The sequence below is a fragment of the Aureococcus anophagefferens genome (assembly GCF_000186865.1).
Source record: "Aureococcus anophagefferens unplaced genomic scaffold AURANscaffold_117, whole genome shotgun sequence".
Classification (NCBI taxonomy): domain Eukaryota; class Pelagophyceae; order Pelagomonadales; family Pelagomonadaceae; genus Aureococcus; species Aureococcus anophagefferens.
The window spans coordinates 11,387-12,524 of record NW_008705666.1 but is presented as its reverse complement, the minus strand read 5'-3'; the positions used below and the strand labels follow the sequence as shown (position 1 = coordinate 12,524).

Sequence of the window (1,138 nt, the reverse complement as noted above, 5' to 3'; positions counted from 1 at the left end):
CTCCGAGGCCTTCTATGGCCCATTCTCTTTTACTTCACCTTTTTTAGATGCCGCCCACGCGCGCCCTAGTCCGCGAGCGCGAGGTCCTTGTGCGTGTACGTCTTCGCGCCGCTGCCGAACTCGGACGCCGCGTCGCCGCCCGCCGACGCGGACCGCAGGAGCCACTTGTAGGTGAGGAAGCCGTCGACGCCCACGGGCCCGCGCGCGTGGATGCGGCCCGTCGCGATGCCCAACTCCGCGCCGAGGCCGAAGCGGAAGCCGTCGGCGAAGCGCGTGGACGCGTTGTGGAAGACGTCCGCCGAGTCGACGAGGCCCAGGAACGCGTCGGCGACGGCCGCGTCCTCGGCGACGACGCACTCCGTGTGGCCCGACGAGTGCGCGTTGACGTGGGCGACGGCCGCGGCGACGTCCGGTACGACGTCGACGCGCAGGGCGAGGCAGCCGTACTCCCACTTCTCCGGCTTGTCGGCCTCGGTGAAGACGAGGCCCCGCGCGACGGCCCCGGGCCCGCCGAAGAGCGCGACGCCCTCGGCGACGAGCGCGTCGAGCACGGCCTTGGCGAGGCCGCTCGCGACGCAGGCCTCGTGGAAGAGCACGGTCTCGCAGGCGTTGCAGGCCGCCGGGTAGTCCGTCTTGGCGTCGACGACGACCTTGACGGCCGTCGCCGCGTCCGCGGACGCGTCGACGTAGACGTGGCAGACGCCGTCCGCGTGGCCGAGCACGGGCACCTTCGTCGACTTTTGCACGTGCTTCACGAGGTCGTTGGAGCCCCGGGGCACGACCAGGTCCACGAGGGGCGCCGGCGACTCGTCCGTGGCCTTGAGGAGCCTCGCGACGGCGTCGCGGCCCGGGAGGAGCGTCACCGCGGCCGCGAGCGCGCGTTTCGCGCGAGCCGGCGCCGCGGCGACGACCGCGTCGCGGATCACGCGGTAGAGCGCCGCGTTCGACTCCTTGGCCTCCGACCCGCCCTTGAGGATCAACGCGCACCCGGCCCGGAGCGCGAGCGCGGAGATCTGCGGCAGCGCCTCCGGCCGCGCCTCGAAGATCACCAGCACCACCCCAAGAGCGGCGGACCGCTTCTCGAGCACCAGACCCGGCGCCAGCTCGCGGCGCACGTAGACCTTGCCCAGCGGGTCGC

At 72.9% G+C, this 1,138-nt stretch overlaps 1 protein-coding gene across 1 annotated transcript; it reads right to left on the bottom strand.

The window, feature by feature from the left end:
• Nucleotides 1-65: 65 nt before the first annotated feature.
• On the bottom strand, nt 66-1,136 carry GPR (hypothetical protein; the record flags this gene model as incomplete). Its single annotated transcript, XM_009044062.1, has 1 exon — nt 66-1,136. A coding segment is annotated over one exon (1,071 nt), but the record flags the coding sequence as incomplete, so codon positions are not given.
• Nucleotides 1,137-1,138: the final 2 nt, after the last annotated feature.